The following is a 21971-nucleotide window of genomic DNA, read 5'->3' as shown; positions in this document are numbered from 1 at the left end:
AAAACAGCTATCTAGTAGAAACAAGTCCAAATCATATGTCTATTTGGGGCAACTGAGGACACACCAATGAAGAAGAAACATAGCATTGTTCCAAAGCAAGTAAGTCAAGTAGAACTAATGCTTCTTAGTGAAAGAGTCCCAAAAGCTCATCTTAGTGGGAAAGCCCTGGGGCATTAGGGTCAGTTGTGGTAAGTCCCCTTGTTTCAATAAATTTAGGGACAAAGTTCTTGTTACACCAATGTAACAGGGATATGTACAAATAAAAACAGAGACAACTGATTTATTGTAAGCTAGGTATGTATTTTAATGATGGGTATTTTATGTTATAAAGATACATGCAAGTCTGAAGACTGAATGACTGGCTATGGTTAACTGAGTATTAATAAAAGACTGATTGATTGGTCCTGGTTAACCCTTTCATTTCCGGAACTACATGGGATAATTTGCAAAATAACCAACCACTAAAAAAATCACAAAAATTAAAATTAAGCTCAAAAGAGTGTAAAAGTATATGTTTTTGTTGTTGTTGTTGTTGTTTTTTCAAAGGAAAATGAATGAAGAATTATAATAATAAATTCAATGTTGACAGAATGAGACAACTCCCAATCAGGGGAAGATATCTCAGATTTAAAAAAAAAAAAAAAAAAAAAAAAAAAAAAAAAAAAAAAATCACAAAATATTTTGAAAAAAACAAAGAAGAAAATTCAAGTTTGTTTATTTCATGGGTGGAAATGATGCTAGAATATTAGCAAATGTATTAGACACAACAGCCAAGTGCAATTATGTTGATTCCACCATAATCATGTTTTAATATACACACCACCCCACCAAAACACTACTTCACAATAGTACAGCAAAAAAGCTAGCTGTAAACAATATTTCAGCTGGAAACTTTCATCTGAGGGTTTCACAGTGAATGAAAACCCCAAAATTAAGGTTTTAAGCTAAATATTGTTTTTTTTCCTATACCTGCTTCTAACATGACCCCACCCCCTTCCTGTTGATGTACCTTGTAGTATGTAATCATCACTAGGATAACCAGAATCACTTCAGTTGATCAACAACTACTTTTGTTTTCCATAACCTTTTCGTAGTTGCTATTGTTGACCTTGTGTGGAAAATCAAACAAAATTCTAGCCATCTCTTCTGTGTCGTATGTCCTGGCAGCCATGCTGACATGCTCAACAGCTTTTTGCTTTGTAAAACACAAAAAATGCATCAAAATTGAGCCCATACTTGCTGAAATATTGCTTCAAACACTCGTCAAGGCAGTTGCCATTTGCAATGAAGTAAGCGTATGCAGATGAAGTAGCTACTAACGTGGCGATAGCCTTGAGATTGCCTTGGTAGTCAGTGAGACTCAAAGCACCAAAATATGATTTGATTTGAAGTGTATGAAAATGAATGGCTGGACAGTTGATAATGCAGTGGCCTGTGATCGTAAGTGAAAGGCTTAACTGAGTATTAATGAACAAGCAACACAAACTTCACTGAAAAGGAGAACAATATGGATGCCTGCAAATGATGTACAATGCTATGGTAAGCTTGTATTCGAATGATACACAAATGTTAATTCAATCATCCAGATGACCGAAAGATAGGTGCAAATGACAGAATATGGGTGATGAAGTGTCAAAACTGGGATCAGTGAGTGAAACAATTAGGTTGCTGTCTAAGAATAAAAGCACCTGAATTCGTGCTGGTTTCTTTGATCGTTCTTCCTCAAGCTCCTGGAAAATAAGTTCCCAAGAACAGAATAAAAAAGTATATCAGACAAAGATTTGTGAATGAGGAAATTCTTCTTTGCAAATCCATCTAATAAATAAATGAAGATTCTTATTGCAGCCATACCAAAAATGATTTTATTCAGAACATTGATAGAAAATTAATGATGTAATAACATAATCTAGTGATCAAATGAAGACAAACATAACTGTAATGGCAGCATTTGCCCATGCAATTTAATTCTCAAAGAAAAATCCCTAGTATGTATAATAATTCAGTTTCTTGAGCCTTTGATGCAATTCACAGAACTTCTACTCTTCTTTGCACCCTGTCTAAACTTTGTGTTCCCACCCTTCACTCTAACTGCAAAGCACACACCTTCCAATGCTTCTGATCCCTTCACAGACAGGTCAATAAAAGTAACAAAGCAAGAACCTGGGATAAAATTCCTTAGTTTGTAACACTGTATCTTTTACTGACCGGAAAACAAGTTGACAGGAAGAGCTTAACATGACTGGCATAAAGTTGTGAGCCTTGTCATATTTTAAGGAGTAAAACTTCCAGCAAGTGTACTAATCATCTTGTTCTTACAAAAAAATTGTTACACAACAACGTGATGAATATGTATAAACTTATTTCAATTTGAAAAAAAAAAAAATGTGCAAGATCTCACCTCCTTCATGGTACGGATGAGTTTCTCTTGGCTCTCCTGTTGTTCTTTGGCTCTGTGGAGCTGCTCACTCAGGTTTTTCACCTGTGCTGCCACACGTTTCGCTTCAGCACACCTGTACAGGGCATTCAGAATTTCACATGTCACTGACCACAGCTTAAGTGGCTACATCCCTTCAGAATTACCATCTTTGATTTTGATTCATGTAGGTATGGGGTGCTAAATATCCATGCTCATGTCACAATTGGAATGGTTCAGTTAAAATCAATCATTATAAACCAGTGAAAATTATGACCCCTCCCTTCCCCCATCATGTCCTTGTGTAGTGGTCCAACTGTTTCTCAGACCTGAATTTTCCTTTGTTGACGTGGTTTGATTACTGTCCACTTTCAACCATGGCATTAAAATCAGAAGAAACATTCCACAAACATGAGTCACTGTTTCTGAAAATGTTGAGAACTTGATGAAATAAATGAGAAACATATATACAGAGGTACTGACAGACACTCAGACTATCCAGAGAGACGAAAACAGATGACTAACTCTTTGCGATTTGCTTCAAGCTGTGATCGCACTTGGGTGAGTTCATCCAGTGTTCGCTGGGCAGTCTCATCAGAGCGTTTCTTGCTGCCTTCCAGCAGGCTTAGCTGGCCATTGATCAGCTGCACTTGTTTCTGTAAAGCATCCCGCTCCTTGCGCATTTTCTGCAGCTCTGAAGAAAAGGATCAATATCAATATTTATGACCATTCCCCCTGAACGAATTTGTTTCTAAAATTATATTCAGCCCATTGCCTGCCAAACATTTTAACAATTTGTCATTCCTGTGTGCTGGGGAAAAACTTGGGGGTTCCATCTAAGTGCAATAAAATGTGCACTTTTTCCCCAAATACACAGATATCTCCTTGAAATTTTGTTTGATGATTCTTCATACATTGTACTCTGAGCAGATGAAAAGGTTATTATATTTCTACTGTCTAACAGTATTGTTGTTTCAAATCTGAGTCAAAGAAAAATTCCATGAAATCAAGTTGTCAAAAATTCTTTGCATCATAATTAATTCCAGGATTTCCAGTCAAATTGGGTGCCTGTGACCCAGTATTACACCAGAACTTGATGAAAAACAAACTGGCCATACTGCTGTGTGTTGGCACCTGGCCAACAGATAACACCCCTCTCTCTCTCTCCCCTGCTGGTGGCAAGCCTGACTGACAACCCCTCTCCTCATCTCCCTTCCTTCCTTTGACTTTTGTCAGACAACACCATTTTGACCAACCATGTCAAAAAGTGATGGCTATTCCTACTAATAGCCTAGGAGTCACACAATGCAGATAATATAAGTCCAAGGGCTGTACACAATCTGCAAACATTCTTGAAGACAGGGAGAAACAAAGTAGGTTGTTTCCCTTTAACTGTCAACTGTGCATTGCTGATGAAAACTGGATGTGACAGATATGTCCTGTGGGCGTATAACAGTGCAACAAAAAGGACACAAGTCTCACATCCCAAGGCAGGCAACAGATTAATTTTGACATAGTTACCATGCTCCACCAGTGCAGACTCCTGCTGGGGTCTGATTCCTGTGCTGTGCAAAAGTTTGAAAAAGAGATTGAAAGTGAAAGTAGTTATGGCCAGTGAAATCCTTTGAGTATATTATTTCCCTTGTACTTGCGTGTGAAGTGACCACTGTTCCTGCTGCCATCTTCATTCTTGCAACTTGGGTTCCAATTCCACGAAGTTTAAAGAATGCATCACTGACTTTAAGCATTAGATGACAGCAAACAAACTCAAACAAAATGATGACAAGACTGAAGTTCTCCTGATTCACTCACAGAACAAGACATTAATTGACTGCTCCATCCTCTATCTCTGTTAGTAACACAAACATACAGTTCTCCTCTACTGCAAGAAACCTTGGGGTAACCTTTTTGGACACTCTGTCCATGGAAAAACACGTCTCCAACATTTGTTGCTCTGCTTATTATGTCCATGGAAAAACACGTCTCCAACATTTGTCGCTCTGCTTATTATGTCCATGGAAAAACACGTCTCCAACATTTGTCGCTCTGCTTATTATGAACTTAGTAAAATTGAAAGCATTCACCATCTTCTCACTTCTGATGCAACCAAAACTCTTGACTGTTCTTTTGTTCTGTTTAAGTTTGATTACTTAACTCCTTACTCTCTGCCACTTCTCAGTACCTCCCAGACAAACTTCAAAAGGTTCAAAATTCACCAGCACAACTGATCTTCAGTGTCATAAAGCATGAACATGTACAGCCACTCCTTCAACAACTTCACTGGCTCCTGATCTCTGCAAGAATACAAAACAAAACATCTACTTTTTGCTTCAACTCTCTCACTGATCCCTACTTTCCTGCCTATCTTTCAGGTCTCCTTCATGCCTACACCACTGCCAGACAACTCCACTCTTCTTCTTCAGACAACAGAACCTTTACTGTACCTTGAACCAGAACAAAGACTTATGACAACCAATCTTTCTCTCACTTTACGACAACTGTTTGGAACCAGCTTCAACTCACAACTCGTCACTCTGAAAGCCCCTCACAGTTCAAAACTGCCCTCAAGACACACCTGTTCAGACAGTCATATGATATTGTATAAAATAGAGGTGTGTGTGCGCGTGCGTGCGCGCATGTGCGTGTGCATGTATGTTCATGCGTGTGTGTTTTGTGTGTGTGTGTGTGTGTGTGTGTGTATGTGTCCACATGTGTGTGTGTTCATGTGTAAGTGCGAAGTTTATATTCTGAGCACATGCATATTGTGTGTGTGTGTGTGTGTGTGTGTGTTCTAGAATATAAATATATATGTGAAAAATTCTTAAGACAAACTGTTTTATGATGTAATGTTGTAGTTTGTTTACTCAGCTGTTCATCTGTGTGTGCTTTTGTTGTTGTTGATGAGTTTATGTGTGGCGTTCTGTGTGTGCAAGTGTATGTGGCGGGAAGGTGAAAGTTTTTATAATGTGTACATATTTTACTTCTTTTTTTCTTTTTTCTTTTTTTAATGTAATGCACATACATTTTTACTATAAATGTTTGAAAAAGTATTGCTTTATCATGTAATGTTGTGGTTTGTTTCAAATATTTATCATTTGTGTGTGTGTGTGTGTGTGCGTGCGTGCAAGCCTACATTTGTTTCATCTTTCCAGGTTTTATCTATAGATGTTATGTGCAATGCTTCTTCAAGGAATGTTTAACAGGAACTGTGTTATCATATAAGGTCCCTCATTGCATGAGAGCATGATTAGTGTATGAATGTATGTTTGTCGGCGCATGCATTTGTACGTGCGTACGAGTGTGTGTGTGTGTGTGTGTGTGTGTGTGTGTGTGTGTGTGTGTATGCATGCATGCAGGCTTGTGTGCGTCATTCAGTTGTCTACATTGTTGTTGTTATGATTATATCGTTTTATCTTTTTTTTTTTATCTGTTATTATATGCATATGCTTCTGTAGGAATGTTTGAGTGAATGTTTTTAGTGTCAATGTAAAGTGCATAGAGCTTCAAGAATATGTGCTATAGCAAGATGTCTCAATAAATAAATAAATGAATAAAACATCTTCTATCAGTCCATCAACTGGTTGTTTATTTTACTGTTGGTGTTCATAATGTCAAGTGGCTGGGCACAAAACTACACCTCTCATTTGTGAGATCAGGCCAAAATGAAGCCCAGATCATGATTTTCTGAGTATCATGCAGGGCTTTCCTCTATGCTCTCTCTCCTTCCCACTCCTCCTCCACCCCTGCTGCCATCACCAGCAGATAACAGATCACCTTCACCCACTCTTTTGCCTCCTTCTCCTTTATTTCACTCATCTGCGAGTTAGGCTGGTTGCAGTTATAATTGTTTTCCTTGCATTCTGTCTGTGTCAACAGTCCTTGATTTTCTAACCCCTATGCCACTGGATCTGCAGTCGTAGGTATACCTTACACAGTCATTACTGAATGAAGCTGCACAAATCAAAAAACATATTTTTAACAAATACAAAATGACAATTCAAATTCAGTTTTTCAAGTTTCACTGTCTTCGGACGACTCCATATATATCTGCTAGGAAGATGCCTGATACCAGCATAGCCTAATGTCAGGACTTGAGTGCATGCATGTGTATTTGTGTACTGTGTACCCAGAGTGGATTTCTTCTACAGAACTTTGACAGAGGACAATACTTGGGCTGCTCTGGGTTCTTTTTCTTTGCATGAAGCACATTCTGTAAATGGGATCTCACTTTATCATTTCATCTGAATGACTAAATACTCAGTTTGATTTTCCAGTTAAACTATGGAGAAAGGGCGAGGAGAGGAAATGAACCCAGAACTTCACAGACACTGTTCTGGCAGATAAGCATATCAACCATTCTGCCACCACCCTCCTTGACGAATCAAATAAAACTGCACGGACTGCAAAGAGCCTCTGAAAAAGCCCATATAACCAGAGATAAAAGAAAGTCTTACAATTTTATACAGGACAGAATGAACATCATGACTACAATAACAATGATGCATAACATATTATATAAATGTAAAGTAAACCACGAAAATGTGACTTGCAAACTATACACACACATAAGCACAATGCATATATACATTTAAACATGCATTCAAACATAAATACATACATACCAGCCCTGCTCCACATAAGCACACACACAGACACATAAATATACGAACACATACAAACACACACACACACATTTATATATATACATGCATATGTGTACATATAATACAGTAAAAATACAGAATAGATGTTTTGATGTGGTTCTGGAGGCACTTATGCAGGAGCATTAGTATATTAAAATATAATAGGTGAAAGGAACAAAGAGCCAAGATATACAGTGGACCATGTGTTTAATCATAGGATTTGTCTCCTAAGACAATATCATATTTCACCTTTAGTTGAACTTTCCAGATCTTTACTTGTATGAGAGGCAATCTGTTGATTCTCCTTTCGCATCTTTTTGTTTTCTCCAAGCAGATGACTGTTCTCTTCTTGCAACCTGATCAGTCAGAAAACATGCAGATATGCATATAGATACAAACAGAACATACACAGGCAGTTCTGACAAATAATGTATAAACACACAAAGAATTCACAAACACATCAGAGTCAAACATTCATAAAAAAATAAATGTTTAAAGACGACAACATGATTCCCAATAATTGCTCCTAAAGCTATGTTTATGGCACATCCCTTAAACTGACTCATTATAAAACTTTTTACATTACAAAAAGGTGAAAGTTTGTCAGTCTAACATTTAATCTGAACCTTCTCAAAAATTCCTGTTTAAAATATCTTTGCTCTTTGTTCAATAGATTTCTTTTAAATGCTTTTGTGTTTTTCATAAAGTAATTAGTTCATAGGGTAGTAAGGGGAAGGGAAAGAAAACTGGTAAAAAGTGATGATTTTGAAAGGCATCAGGTACCGCAAAGATGGTAAACTCTTTAACCTCAGGAGGCTCCAAGCAAGAACCAAAGTCACAACAGATACAATCAGAGACTTCCTGTTCACTGATGACTGTGCCCTCAACACTTGCTCAGAAGCTGATATGCAACACAGCATTGACAAGTTCTCTGATGCCTGAAACAACTTCGGTCTCACCATCAGTACCAAGAAGACCGAACTAATGCATCAGCCTGCTCCAGGAAGGCCCTATGTTGAACCCAACATCACCATCAAGGGTCAACTACTGAGAGCAATTGACAGGTTCACTTATCTTGGCAGCACACTGTCCAGAAACGCCATCATTGATGAAGAGGTGAACTTGAGGACTGCAAAAGCCAGCGCCACTTTCGGCCAACTACACAACAATGTGTGGAATAGAAGAGGCATCAGCCCTGAAACTAAACTGAAAGTGTACAGGGCTATGCTGCTGTACACCTGTGAGACCTGGAGAGTTCACCAGCGCCATGCCAAGAAACTGAACCACTTCCACACAACCTATCTCAGGAAGCTCCTTGAGAGAGAAGAGACTACTCCCCATGAGTCCCCCATGCATGTCCTCCATCCCGCTGGGACAACTTGGGAGATGCTTGACCCCATTTCCCCCTGGTCTCCTTCACGACCAGTTCTGAGGATCGAGCGTTGCCTCTGTAATCTGCATCCAAAGATGCATCGCTGCAGTCCACATCGGGAAGAAGCATGGGCTATGTGCCTGGTAAAGGCTCCTGACAAAGTTCTAACCCAGCTTCACGGTTCCTACCAAAACAGGATGACTTGTGAGGCCTTGTGAAGACCACACTTTGAACTCAGAAAAATAACTGAGGCTGGTACAGAGAAAGGAAAGACAAGATCAATTGAGAGTAAGAAATAAATAGTGATTCAAGGAGGTTAGAGTTAAATCAAGGTCAGAGACAGCACAAAGGTTATAAAGACAAGCTGCATACAACAAAACAGGCCAAATGAACACACTTAAAAGCCAATAAAAGCAAAAGACAAGGTAAAGCATAAAACCTGACAAGATGGCATTGAAAGCCTGGCCTAAGGAATTCAGAAAAAAAGTCTTAAACAAGATACCTCAAGGTAAAGCATAAAACCTGACAAGATGGCATTGAAAGCCTGGCCTAAGGAATTCAGAAAAAAAGTCTTAAACAAGATATCTAATAACAGTTTACTAATTATGATTCACTTCATCCCAATCAAAGTGGCTTCAGAGAAAATCATTCTTGTCATACTGCACTCACCGATCTTATAGACCTTGTTCGTTAGAAAAAAATTAGAGTAATTTGCCCTTGATTACGCCAGAAAGAGAATTCGTGGGGAGTCTCTAAAAGTGAAAGTTGCGAGTTCGTCGATTGTACTTGTGTAAATACTTCACAATGGGTCTGGGGAAAACAGGAAGAAAGAAATACTGTGTGTGCTGTTCGAACTTCAAAGGAAAAAAGGTGACATCGCAACGAATACCAGCCACGAACCGATTGCATAGAGGGTGGTGAGCACAGAATCACTTCGTGAACTGAAAAGGACCGCACCCTCTGTGGTGATGATATTCCTTCACTTTTCATGAACAAGGTCTTCAAAACAAGCACGGTATGTGACATTTTGAATCAAATATTCATTTTTTATGTTGCAAAATATATTTGTTTCAATTCAACAGCCAAGCCAAAAAATGTTTTGGGTCTGATTTCTCAAAGAGGGATAATTATACTGTCTTCATTTCTCACACACTTATCTGTCTAATGATTGAATCCAAAAGCACAATTTAACCCAAAAGGGAGAATTACAGTACACCAGCTGGCCGGTCTTTTTCAACTTCCAGTCACCAATGTTGTATCATTCAACTGGATTTTTTGTGTGTGTTTGTTTGTTTGTTTGTTTTTTGGTCACATTCTTAGCTGTGATATTTATTCAGCACAGATATATGCATCTCTGACACATAGTATAAAACTGACTAGTGTACCCCTGAAACAAACACTACAAAGAATTTCCACTGTACAACATTTGTCAGCACATACTTCTTTCAAGTGGAAATGCTTGCACATTTTCAGAAAGTGCTTAACAATGATACTGAGACAGTGGGATCCTTGCTACTTCCACAGGCAATGTGAATGTTTACACACACACACACACACACACACACACAGAGAGAGAGAGAGAGAGAGAGAGAGAGAGCATAGTTATTGTTGCATTTTTAAACAACTCACTGGCTTGAGATTCTGCACATGCATAATGCAGTGAATAGATCTGACACATTTTAGGGGTTGTATGGAGTTTGACTGAAAATGTGTAACTAAAACAAATGTCATAACATTCAAGCTATAATTATATATTCTTTTCTTTTTTTGTCACAGCTGTCAGATGTGCAAGTCCAAGAAGACATCACTGCTACTTCTGCATCAGCAGTGGAAACCAATGCTGCTGACAGTAAATTGAGTAATTTTACAAAATTTAACAAATTTGGAAGTGAAAATATGAAATGATCTGACAGCTTTGCTTCCCCCTTTACACCAATCTGACACTGATGACACAGTGAAAGATGATTTATTAGGGCCTTGAAGACTGTTTTGTCAAAATATTTAGACTGAAGGGGGGTTACAGTAGTGGGTGTCAATTTGTAGAGTGTGTGTGTGTGTGTGTGTGTGTGTTAGTTGAGAGCGGATTGATTCAGGTGTATCATTGGTATTGACAAGACAGTAAGATTATCATCTGTGTATGAAGTTTTTTTAAAGCTTTCTTCTTGGGAATTGTGGAGTTTGAATGCTCCTGATATTTTTTTTCATACTGATGTGAACAAACATTGCAACTGTTTATGTACTGTTTACATTTATCTGATACAATGTTGATTTATATGCAATATGTACATCACTTGTATACAAGAGATAATTTGATTTCAACAGCCAAAGCTTATACTCACTGCTTGCTAATGATATTGATATTATGGTGCATTTAAATAAGATTTCAGAAACTGTTGCTGTGATTTTTCTTCTACTCTTTGAGGGAGAAAGGTGGGGGTGGGGAGGGGTGCAGTGTGGTTCAAAGCAGTTAAGATTCACTGCAGAGTTTTTGTTTTTTCTGTCTGATCATGGAAAAAAATCAAAACTTTGTGAATGTAGACATTGCACTTCAATACAGATGTATATCAAACACACACACACACACACACACACACACACACACATGCACAACATCAAAAACTAAATGGTGCTCACATCATAAATAACTCAAATTGTTTAGACAATTGTTCATTGTTTAGCATTTAGGTATATATGAATGAATGATACCAAAAAAAATAAAAGAAAATATCTAATCAAGTGATTTTCTTCAAGTCTGTGTTTGACTCAGACCTGTTTACACTGCATTTTGTAAACAGTCCAAATTTGATTGTACAGATTTGACAACAAGCAATAAGCAAATGAAATATATATATATATATATATATATATATACACACACACACACACACACACACATATTTATGATTTAAAAAAATACAGGAAATAAAAGATAGGAGGTGGGGCATGCAATGTAAATACATGCAAATATTTACACAAAGAATTTACAGCACTACCAGTTTCTAAAAAATGGCATCAAAGAGAAAGCTGGTATGTATGTGTTAATCCTTTGGCCAGTTGTTAGATACAATGAACTTACAGGTTTCCATAAAAGAAATACATATTCTAATCTGGTGAAAGTACAGACATATCCATTTTGGGTAAACAGGCCAGCTGATTGTACCATACTGGTGTGTCTGAATGTCTGGGAGTCTTGAGAAGACTTATCAGTGCATGTCACTTGTAATGATGAATGAGTGAGTACTGTATGCACACATGCATGCATGCTACACCATAAGATGAAATCATTCTTTACTTGCAGTTAATCATCAATGCAACTGTGATGAAACACATGAATCAGTCTTGATGATGATTATCTTTAATCAAATTCCATGCACAGCTCCACCACTCTTCTCCCCACAATTTCCATGCTAAACTGCACCACTCATTTCCCCACAGATTTCCATGCTCAACTCCAACACTCTCCTCCCCACAATATGTATTAAAAAGTCATATGATAGAAAAGCCAGAAAAAGATAAAATTAATTAGAACAGCAATGGCCATTTTCTCAAGTCTGAAATCTGTCGTTAGAAGGCGCGCGCACACGCACACACACAGACTCACTTACTCATACTATGTAGCAACAATACGAAATGCTAGAATGTATATAGATTCTGAATGAATGGGTCACACACATGAGCAATGTTTTTTTTCTTCAGTTCAGTTGTTAAAAATCTGCGGGAGGTTTATGTCGCTGTGACAGCAGAAATGTCTCTGTGACAGCAGAAACTGACTTGACTTCGCCTTCTTGTTTCTGGTTCCGCGACAACTGAAAATCTTTGCACGACGAACAAGTTCAACTTTCACGCTACTTATCAGCTGTCCGTTCTTTTTTTTTTTTAAAAACAAACTTTTTCATTTCTTTAACTTTCATGGATTCAAGCGCATTTTCAGTTTCAGCGGACAGAGTCACCATGTTGCCTTATCCGGACATCCCAAGGTGAAGGGGCTGAACTTTTCACTGACTTCCGGTTTCCTAACGAACAAGGTCTATAAGAACAGTGGCATTCAAATACTGATAATGATCTGATCACTGGAACAACATTTGTTGATTTCGCTAAAGCTTTCGTTGTTATCGATCATGATTTCCTCTCCAGGAAACTTGCCATTTATAGCTTATCCACAGAATCAGTTATATCATTGTTCCTTACAAATAAAAGACAAGTTGTTTTCAAAGATTCTCAAGTGTCCTCTTTCACGCCATTTAAATACAGAGTTCCACAGGGATACCAATACAAAGTGCATCAATTTACAAAATGATGTAGATCATCTTGTCAAATGGACTGATTTAAATCATATGGCCCTTCATCCTAAAAAATCCAAGTTTATGTTAGTTACAATATGACAAAAATGTCAAAACATACAACATAAATTAGATGACATCAATGTTCTTAATAAAAAGCTAGAAGAATCCGATTTTCATAAATTTCTTGGGCTAAACATTGACAATAATCTCTCTTGGTCAAATCATAATTTCTCTTTATCTAAGAAGCTTCTGACAAAAATATTTGAGCTGAGTAGAAAAAACAACATCTTTTTAATATAAATACATGAAAATTATTTTTTCATGCTTATATAAAACCAGATTTTGACTATGCCTCTACAAGTTGGGACTTAGCTAGTGAGAACTACTTTAAACCATCGGCTGCCCAAAAGGCTCTTCTATGGCGAGCTGCAACAAGGGAAGAGATCACACGGAGGCCAGAAGAAGCGCTTCAGAGATACTCTGAACGTCTCTCTGAAAGCATTGACCCTGACTCCTGGGAGGAATCTGCAATGGACCGTGACAAATGGCGCGCTGCTGTGCACAAAGGCGCCAAGTTGTGCAAGGCCAACAGGACTGCTGCAGCTGTTCAAAAGAGGCAGGCCAGAAAGTCACGGGCAAACAAGCTCCCTGACAATGATATGCCTGTCTTTGCCTGCCCCAACTGTCAGCGAACATTTCGTGCGCAGATTGGACCATTCAGCCATCTGCGCATTCACAGATAGACTCATAAGCATCCCCCCTCCCACCACCATCACCCTCCCCCCATCCCCCAGCTGGATGACAACGATGGTCGTCATCGATCTCGATGGACACACACCAAACCTCTAAAAAAACTGTACCAATATTCTGTCAAAATATTACTTCTTAAATCCTCATCTGTAAATTAAATCTGTAAATTAATGTTTATAAGGAACTTAACATTCTGCCATTTAATCTAAGACGTACCTTCAATAAAGGTGTTTTCATGTATAAAATAATGAAAAAATATCATCATCTTATCTTTGTGAGAAATTCAAAGTAAGGAACATTTGAGGAAAAAATAATATATACACCCCTTGCCCAAGAACTGATCTCTACATGTCATCACTTAGCTATTTGGGTAATAAGTTATGGAATGAAATCCATGATTATTTAAAAGACAAAACTAGTCTATCTATTAAAAAAGCTTAGCAAAGGTTGTCCATTGAAATTTTATTAACAGATTATGTTTTTATGCATTTTGATTTTAAGCAAATAATCTATTTTGCTCTCTCTCTCTCTCTTACTCTTTCAGTCTGTGTTATTGTATGCATCAGAAATTTGGGGTTACAAGAGATTAGAAAGTATAGAGAAAGTACATTTATTAGCCTGTAAAAGATACTTAGGTATTCCCTTAAAAACTCACAATAAAATGGTATATGGAGAACTTGGTAGATACCCCTTATTTGTGAATTCACAGATTAGATTTAGATTGCTCCAAATGACTCTGAACAGACTACCCAAATAGGCATATTTAATGATGGTATCCATGGACAATGATGGTAAAAGGTGTTGGGCAACCGAGGCAAGAGAAATACTGTCTGATGCTGGTTTTTATGAAAAATGGTTAAACCAAGGGGTTCCAAATATTGACACATTTTTTCAAGTGTTTAAGCAACAGCTGAGATATATATTTTTTTCAGAATGGTCAGGCACTATTAGAGACAGAGAAAGATATAATTTGTACAGGCTGGTTAAAGACAACATGAATATGTGTACATATTTACAGGAAATTAGCATATTTTGTTTTCGCGTGGCCTTAACGCAGATTAGATGTGGAGTCTTGCCAATAAATAATAAAAAGAACAGGTATGGAAATGATACTGTGCAGTCAAATTGTCCACATTGTAAAACTTGTGCAGAAGACGAAAGACACTTCTTGTATGCTTGTCCACTATATTCAGAGCTGAGAAATAGATTCATTGACAGTGGAATCAATGTTCCTTTGGAAAGATTATTGGATGGTGAATAAAAACAGTTGTCCATATTAGTATCAAAGTTTATTTTCCATTCTATAAGACAGAGGCAGACATTTCTAGAAACTAACATGACAAAGAAAACAATGTAACATGGAGCAAGCAGAAAAACGTTTACTATGGGTCATGACAGTTTATACTTTCATTTGATAATGTTCTTGTGTAATACTGTATTTTTCATTTTATGGAACTTCTTTACTTAGCTATTTAGTTATTTCACCTCTACCCCTACCCCCAACCCTGCCCTGCCCCCCTTGAATATTTATGTGCCCATGGCCGAAAAACATTAAAACATTTCATTTCATCTCTTTCTCTTTGTCTGCTCATGTATCTTTCTGTCTCTCTCTGTATTCTTATCTGTCTCCTCACGTTTTCTTCCCATCTGATCCCTTTCTCTCATTCTCAACCATCTGTCTCCCTGTCTCCTCTCTCTCCCTAATCATCACAAGTGCATGATTATATTATTATATTTTGTTTTGCTTTTTAATTACTTTTTGAGTAATTATTATGTAGATTTTTTTTAATTATAAATATTTCTAAAAATATTTTGTTTATACTGTTTTTCACGCTGATACCTTTTTCTAAAACAATTATAATTTTTTTGTCTAGACCGTTCTTTTGAAATGATCATTTGATTTGTTTCTCAATCTTTCGAGTTATGATTTTCATCTATTCAAGTTGATGTTCTTCTTTCTGTCATTCTTCCTTTCTTTTATTCTTCCATTGTCATTGTCTTTTTTCTCCTCTTTCTTCTTTATCATTTTCTTCTTGTTCTTTTTTCTACTTTGTTTGGATTGTTTTTTTTTATGATTTAACTCATTCTACTCCAGGTACAAGTTAACGAGTATTGTTGTACCAACACACTGTTCTAATTTCTTTCATTCTTGCTTGGTACAGCTGGCATTCTAAAGTGAACTGTTTACGGATCCTGGAAACATGAAATGAAGCTTCTTTCAATTTTCGCTGTTTTAGTGAACCACCCTATTTTTTCTGCAGTGGTCTGATGTAGTGCTGGTCCATGGCATGTAGCTGTGGGGAAGAATGAGTTAAAAAAAATTTGTTGTTGTGAGGGCATGGTGAAAAGAAGCTTGTAGCTTATCCTTTCACCCACAATAAAACATTTGAGTTTTAGTTCTCTCTCTCTCTGTCTCTTTTCAGGCATGTATGCTAGATGACGAAGACAAAGCACAGTTCTTAGAAAAAAGATCACAATACCATTCTACATTAAAGGAAAAGAGAAAAGCAAAGAGGCATTCAGTGTGTGGATCTTTGGTACAAATAGAAGTGACAGCAACAAATTTTGGTCAACAATCAAGCGAGCTCAACCTAAAGTGCACAATGAAGCATCAATAGACATAGAAACATGGTAAAATCATTTTACCAGAGTGCTAGGACAGCGTACAACAACTACTTCAGAACAAAACCAGCTACTGACTGATGACTTTGGTGTATATGTTCCCAAGTCAAATGAAAAAATAACAGTGAATGAAGTTAAACAGGCTATACATAAACTTAAAGCAGGTAAAGCCGCAGGTTTAGACGAAATCTCAAGCGAGTTTTTGAAAGCTGCTGAAGATGTAATTGCCCCTGTTTTGACCAAAGTGTTTAATCATTTGTTTGATAAAGGTATTTTCCCAGAAGAGTGGACCCGGTCAATTATTATTCCTCTATTTAAAAAGGGAGATAAAACTAACCTAGAAAAATACCGTGGCATTTCTCTTTTAAGTATCATAAGTAAATTATTTACAACTATTCTGAACAAACAACTGTACAAATGGGCAGAGAATGAACATAAATTAAGTGAGGAGCATGCTGGCTTTCGCAAAAAAAACTATGCCACTTCTGATCATATTTTTACACTTGTGTTTATGATTAAAAAATGTTTGTATGGGGGATAAAAAAAAGAAGTAAATTCTATGTTGCATTTATTGATTAAATCAAGGCTTTCAATTCAGTAGACAGAAGTAGTCTTTGGTTAGTCTTAAAGAAAGTTTAAACATCTACGAAAATGCTTTGAATGTTACTGGGAATGTATAAATCAGTTCAGTGTTGTGTTGGTTGGGGATCTGAAATGCCTGACTTCTTTGATTGCCTGCTGGAGTGAAGCAAGGTTGTTTGTTGTCTCCCCTGATTTTTTCTTTATTAATTAAAGAAGTAGTGAAAATGTCAACAAAAAAGGAAAGCATGGTCTTCAGATTTTACCTGGTCTACAAGAAACATTTTTTGCATTTATATGCAGATGAAATTTGTTTGATCTCACCCACACACGTAAGTTTACAAAATCAGACAAACAATCTTGCAGAAACATCAAAGTCTCTTGGTTTGACAGTAAATTTGTACAAAACAAAAATTATAGTTTTTAGAAGAAAAATGTTTTTTGGGATGGAAAAGATAGAAATTGTCAATAGTTATAAGTATTTGGGCTTTACCCTAACTACAAAATTGTCTTTTGATATTGCATTAGAAGAAACTGCAAGAGCAAAAGGCAGAGTGGTAGAAATCATCAAAACAATGTGGAGCCTTGGAAACATGGAACACTCAGTTTTCTTTAAATTATCTGACACACAGGTAAAGCCTATGTTGTTGTACGCAGCTGAATTTGAGGTTTGACTCATTTTCTGTTCAAAGAAGCCCCTCATATATTTGCCTCTAAGCGTTTTCTCTGAGCAGGTCCCAAAACTTCAAACCTAATGGTGTATGGTGAACTAGGTAGGTACCCCTTATATGTTGATACTATGATTAAGGTAATTCGATACTGGTTCAGGCTACAAAAATTAGATCTTACCAGACTGCCAAAACAAGCTTATGAAATTAACAAAAACATAATGCAGAAAACCAGACTGACAAACACAACTGGGCCAGCACGGTTAAGCATTGCCTAGATATATATGGATTTTCAAATATTTGGTTGAATGGAGGAGTTGGAAATGAAAACGCATTCATACAAGTTTTTAAACAACACATAACAGACTGTCATAAACAAGACTGGTCAAGTAAACTATTTGAAAGTGATAGATACTCTACATATCACTGTTTTAAGTCATTGTTGCTACCAGAAACGTACATTTCAGACATAACTATCATTTAGTTTCGTATTTAGGCTAGACATAATTGGTATAAATTTGCACAAAAAAATACACAGAAAAATCAATCTCCTGCCCCTGCTGCAATGCTGAAGAAGACGAAAGCCAGTTTCTGTTAGTATGTCCAATGTATCAGTAAATCTGGGAAAAATACCTTGTGAAACTTTTCAGAAACATAAATGAATACACAGACTTAGTGTTACTTTTACAAAATGAAAACAGACTTATGTCTCGCTCTGTGGCAATGTTTATTCATTATGCCTTAAAAAAGAGAGAAGAAGAAATGACATGATTATATCATTTTTCAAAAACCTTAAAGTTACTGCAGAAAATGTCACGAGCTAAAAATCTTTGTCTACCTTTTCAGTCATGAAATGTTGTGTCCATGACATTGGTCCCTTCCCCCTTTATTTTCAGTATTTTGTGTGTCTCAATTGTATGTACCTTCTTTGCAAACAGTCTGGTGGCCTTGCAGTAAAATATTTCTGAGCTGCCGTGGCGAAGTGGTTAGCGTCACGGACTGACGGCTGGGAGGACGTGGGTTCGAATCCCAGCGGAGGTGGGTTTTTCGGCCCGTGGCCGGCTCCTACCCAGAGTTGAGTGTGCTGTGGGCTTAAATGGGGAGACTGGGACCACACAGTCGAGTGTCATCCACTTCAAGGATGCGTCTTTGGGTGTGTTGCTCTAATTACCTGACCAACACTGCAAGTGTCTGTATCTCTTGGGCCTGGTTAACGCCGGGATATCATTATGACAGGAAGCAAAGAGTACAGCCTTGTCATGCAGTCCCAAACCAAAATGGACCTCCATAGCAACATCGTCATTGTCATCCTCCTCCTCCTCATCCTTCATCGTCATCAATATAAACAAAATAGTCTCAAAGTCTGTGGCCTTTCATGCCCTACCCTCATGGTGACCTCAGTTTCGATACCCCTCCACTTCTGTGCTTGGGGTGAGTGCTATCAATGTCGTCAGTGTCGGCAGATTCATGGGGGGCTATTGTTTGAAGGACGTGGTGGTGGTCTCTACTCTGGGAGGGACGTTCACTCAGTCTGGCTCCGCGACTAAGCCATTATTGTCGTTAGTAGGGGGCTTAGTAGGTGGTGTCCTAAGTACGTTAAAACAGAACAGGCACCACTGAACACCACCGAAGTGACTCAGCAGCAGTGCAGGGTCTCCTCTGGTGTGTGGCCTCCTGGCGACCTAACATCGATGGTTCCCTGTGGACTGCCGACGCTGGAACTGCGACGGACGAACCCGGGTGTGGCCGTGTATGGGGGAATCTAAATGAGCGGCGTGGGAGTAATGCCACTGAAACGGTGCAGATGATGGGGCAGCAAAAAAAAAAACAAAAAAAAAAAAAAACAAAAAAAAACCAGAGTTCTCAGGCATGTGAGTGCATATTTCATTCTCATCCCTTTTAATCCCTCTCCTTTATTGTATTTGTCCTCCCACTCTCCCAGAACCAGCCCCTTCACTGCTTGCCTTCTTGGATCTTTTAAGAGCCTTCCATTTTTAATGGTTTGCCGGTGTCTCTACCATTTTTACTTTGAACTGATAACAACACCTCTGAGAACAGCAGAGGTACAGCTCCTTACACCTTCACACCCCTGCCTACCCTTTATAAGAGGTGGCAGCCTAAGTTGTGGCTGACATCAGCTGTCCCTCTCAGCTGACCTTTAACAGCTGGCCACAGTTGCAAACATCAAAGTGATGATGAAACGCTGACCACTGTACCTTTGTCGTGATGTCAACATCACATCTAGGAACCAGATGTTGTCAGCTTCAGATCCTCTCTGCCCCCACCCGCTTGTTGAATTTACTATTCAAACTGTTGCCTGTCCCCCCCCCCCCACCCCCCAACTCCCATCACCCTTTCCTACAACCAACCCCAAAATGCATTCTTCAATCATGGAGTATGAAACACAGTATGGAAGGCATAAACTAATCTCATGCATTAACATTGAATGTTACATACCAATAGTTTCTCCTACCTTCTGAGTTCAATTTTGGTGGAGCCATCATCCAAGGACTGCTTCAGTTGTAAGTTTTCCTGAAGAAGCAAATAATATGCCATCTCATACACTGCTGAAATGTGCATAAATTAACAGTTTGAGGTGATGTATGTGTGTGTGTGTGTGTGTATGTGTGTGTGTGTGTGTGCATGCATCGTGGTTGTGGTGTGCTCAGTGAGAGAGAAACAGAGAGAGAGATAGCCAGAGAGAGAATCATAGTGACAAACAAGGACATACAGATTTTTAAAATGTTCCCTCTTATTTGAAAGAAAATACCAGACTACCAAAGTGAAGTCATCAACTCTCCTAACATTTCGGCTGTAAAAATGTAAAAGTGAGCTCACCTGTTCAACAATCTGCATTTTATTAGACATGACCTCGTTGATGTCTCTTAAGTGTTTGTTGGCCTCTCGCAGTTCTTCCATCTTGCATTCCAGCTCCTCCAAACTCTGACTCTTGTAGATCAGCTCACCGCTGGCCTGCAATGGTGCAGCACACAATCAATGGGCCAGTACTACAATGCCAGATGGGAATACAGAATATTATCTCAATAAGATAAATTCACGTGTGGTGTATTTTATACAAAAAATACATAAAAATCACAGTCACTCAATGTAAACACATAAAAGACATAAAATGTTGAAATGCTAAGTTGATGAGGACCTTTTGTACAACGGTCACAATCATACACATGTAATGATTACATACTTTCACAGTCATTCATCATGAATATAAAAGGACCATGAAATGCACATTTACAAAGTTCATGCTAAATAATCTCATACAATAATCACAAATCTGCCAGCACAATAAGCACAGTCAGAGAACAGATTAAAATATACTATAGTTAAAACAATGACGTACATGATTAAAACTAGCTGTTATTCAACAGCATTTAAAATCAATGCATAATTCTATAATTTACATAACCTTGCATGTGCATGCATGCATGCCCCCACTCCCATATCACACAAACTTATATGCACATGCAAACGCATGCACACACACACACACACACACACATACATACACACACAAACATACACACACACACACACACACACGTACACATACACAACCCCAACCACGCACACACATGTGCGCACACACACATAAATATAGATTTCCCAACAGACACGCACACACATACATCCAGACACACAGAGGGGCCAATTTTAAAAACGCCTGTGTGTTAAAGTTAGTTAAATATTTAAGAAATGAATCGACTGGGGTATAAAACTGTTTTGAGTACTGTTAGGAGGAAGGTGGCAGAATGGTTAAGACGCTCAGCTGCCAATACAGAGAGTCCGTGAGGGTGTGGGTTCGAATCCCGCTCTCGCCCTTTCTCCTAAGTTTGACTGGAAAATCAAACTGAGCATCTAGTCTTTCGGATGAGACAATAAACCGAGGTCCCGTGTGCAGCACGCACTTGGCGCACTGAAAAAGAACCCATGGCAACGAGAGTGTTGTCCTCTGGCGAAATTACGTAAAATGAAATCCACTTTCATAGGTACACAAATATGTAAGCATGCACTCAAGGCCTGACTAAGCGCGTTGGGTTATGCTGCTGGTCAGGCATCTGCTCAACAGATGTGGTGTAGCGTGTATGGATTTGTCCGAACGCAGTGACGCCTCCTTGAGAAAGTGAAACTGAAACTGAAACTGAGTACTAAATTTGGGAAATCCACTGCATTTCCCTGAAGGTAAAAGTTTGTAGCACTTTGAATATGGCTGTCATCATTTTTGACCTTTGTTGATTTTTCTTTCACACACCGTTCGTACAGTTTATTCAAAGGTTCTTGTTTGACCCCACCTATTTTGGTGGACACATTCACAATTTTGCTCAAAGTATTCTTGTTCTTCACGTTAAACTTCCATACCAGCAAATAAAAGAGAACGATTCAATGAAGCATCAGTAAAAACCCTGGAGAATTTTAGGATTGACCTAGATATTTTTAAGCTTCTGTAAACAGCAGATGGTTCTTTTTACACAAATGAGACCCTCCAAAAAACAAGAAAAGAAAATAAGTCAAATATAGACACTTCCAACAAGTTTATAAGTAACATTGGAATAGGTCAAAAGTGAGGTTATCATTCCATGCCACTAATTAATCTATTGTGTTTTAACTTCAAGATCTCTTCCATGA

At 38.0% G+C, this 21971-nt stretch overlaps 1 protein-coding gene across 7 annotated transcripts in view; it reads right to left on the bottom strand.

The window, feature by feature from the left end:
- LOC143282022 (uncharacterized) overlaps positions 1-21971 on the bottom strand; it is a 231484-nt gene that overhangs the window by 70626 nt on the left and 138887 nt on the right. For 6 of the 7 annotated variants that reach the window (XM_076587446.1, XM_076587445.1, XM_076587443.1 and 3 more), the window contains 6 exons: positions 20169-20303; positions 19804-19862; positions 7306-7412; positions 2939-3107; positions 2399-2510; positions 1689-1730 (listed from right to left, as the gene is read on the bottom strand). In XM_076587446.1, coding sequence (XP_076443561.1) covers positions 1689-1730; positions 2399-2510; positions 2939-3107; positions 7306-7412; positions 19804-19862; positions 20169-20303 — 624 coding nt within the window. The remainder of the gene's footprint in view (positions 1-1688; positions 1731-2398; positions 2511-2938; positions 3108-7305; positions 7413-19803; positions 19863-20168; positions 20304-21971) is intronic. The other variant, XM_076587444.1, reaches the window with a different exon arrangement.

This window comes from Babylonia areolata, chromosome 5 (assembly GCF_041734735.1).
Source record: "Babylonia areolata isolate BAREFJ2019XMU chromosome 5, ASM4173473v1, whole genome shotgun sequence".
NCBI classification, from domain to species: domain Eukaryota; kingdom Metazoa; phylum Mollusca; class Gastropoda; order Neogastropoda; family Buccinidae; genus Babylonia; species Babylonia areolata.
Note: the sequence above shows the minus strand (reverse complement) of the source record. Positions and strands in the feature narration are given on the sequence as shown.